The following is a 1,100-nucleotide window of genomic DNA, read 5'->3' on the forward strand; positions in this document are numbered from 1 at the left end:
ATGAGTGCTCTGCGCAAGGATTTGAAAGATTCCACTGTCTTGCAAGAGACCATCACCAATCTACCAACGCTAGTCGATAAATACGAAACTGAACTTACAAGAGTACTTGACATCCACGCTCCAGAGAAAAAGCGAGCGATCACGGTGAGACCTGCTGCTGCCTGGTATAATGATGACATTGACCGAGAAAAGAGAAAAAGACGGAAATTAGAAAGGCGCTGGGGTGAATCCTGCCTGGTTATTGATAGAGAATTATGCAAAGAACAGTGCAAAGTCGTTAGATCTCTTATCAAGAAAGCAAAGGAGAACTATTACTCTAACATCATACAAGAAATTAAAGGCAATCAAAAGATCCTCTTCAACACTGTTAGCCGGCTCCTCCACCGTAAAACTAAGAAGTGCTACCCAGTTGCTCCATCTTCAGAGGTGGTAGCAAATAGATTTGCTGATTTGTTTTGCCAAAAGATCGAAGCTATAAGAAATTATTTATTTACCAGATATACACCAGTCGCCAATTCTCTTGGTGATGCTCAAGCCTGCAGTGCTAAACTCACTGAGTTTGAACGTATGACAAATGACGAGGTTTCCTCCGTCCTCAAGACCTGTAGTTTAGATCCTCTCCCAGCATCAATAATGAAGGACTGTACGGACGTTTTGGTGCGCGCTTTAACTAAGATGATCAACATATCAATTGAGACTGCTACAGTGCCGGTGCAACTTAAAGAAGCTATGAAAAGGCCTAAACTAAAGAAAGAGTCCCTCAACCATGAAGTGTATGCCAATTTTAGATCCATTTCTAATTTGAAATATATCTCCAAGATGATAGAAAAAGCGATTTCGTGCCAACTCACTAATTACTTGAGGAATAATGATCTACAAGAAAGCCTGCAATCAGCCTACAAAACCTTCCGTAGCACTGAAACAGCGCTTGGGAAAGTTCATAATGACATTGTTTCTGCGATTGACAATCAGTCCTGTGTTATTTTGCTTCTCTATGACCTGTCTGCAGTCTTCTGCAGAGACTCCGTTATCGCTTTGGTATCAATGGCAAAGCCTTGTGCTGGTTTAAGTCCTATCTTGAGAATCGTAGGCAATTAGTC

The 1,100-nt window shown here is 41.5% G+C and overlaps 1 protein-coding gene across 1 annotated transcript; it reads left to right on the top strand.

Annotated features, from left to right (window-relative positions):
• Positions 1 to 1,098, top strand: LOC138016383 (uncharacterized). Its single transcript, XM_068863530.1, has one exon. The coding sequence runs from the start codon at positions 1 to 3 to the stop codon at positions 1,096 to 1,098; it is 1,098 nt and encodes a 365-aa protein (XP_068719631.1).
• The last annotated feature ends 2 nt before the right edge of the window (positions 1,099 to 1,100 follow it).

This window comes from Montipora capricornis, chromosome 9 (genome assembly GCF_036669925.1).
Source record: "Montipora capricornis isolate CH-2021 chromosome 9, ASM3666992v2, whole genome shotgun sequence".
Taxonomy (NCBI): Eukaryota; Metazoa; Cnidaria; class Anthozoa; order Scleractinia; family Acroporidae; genus Montipora; species Montipora capricornis.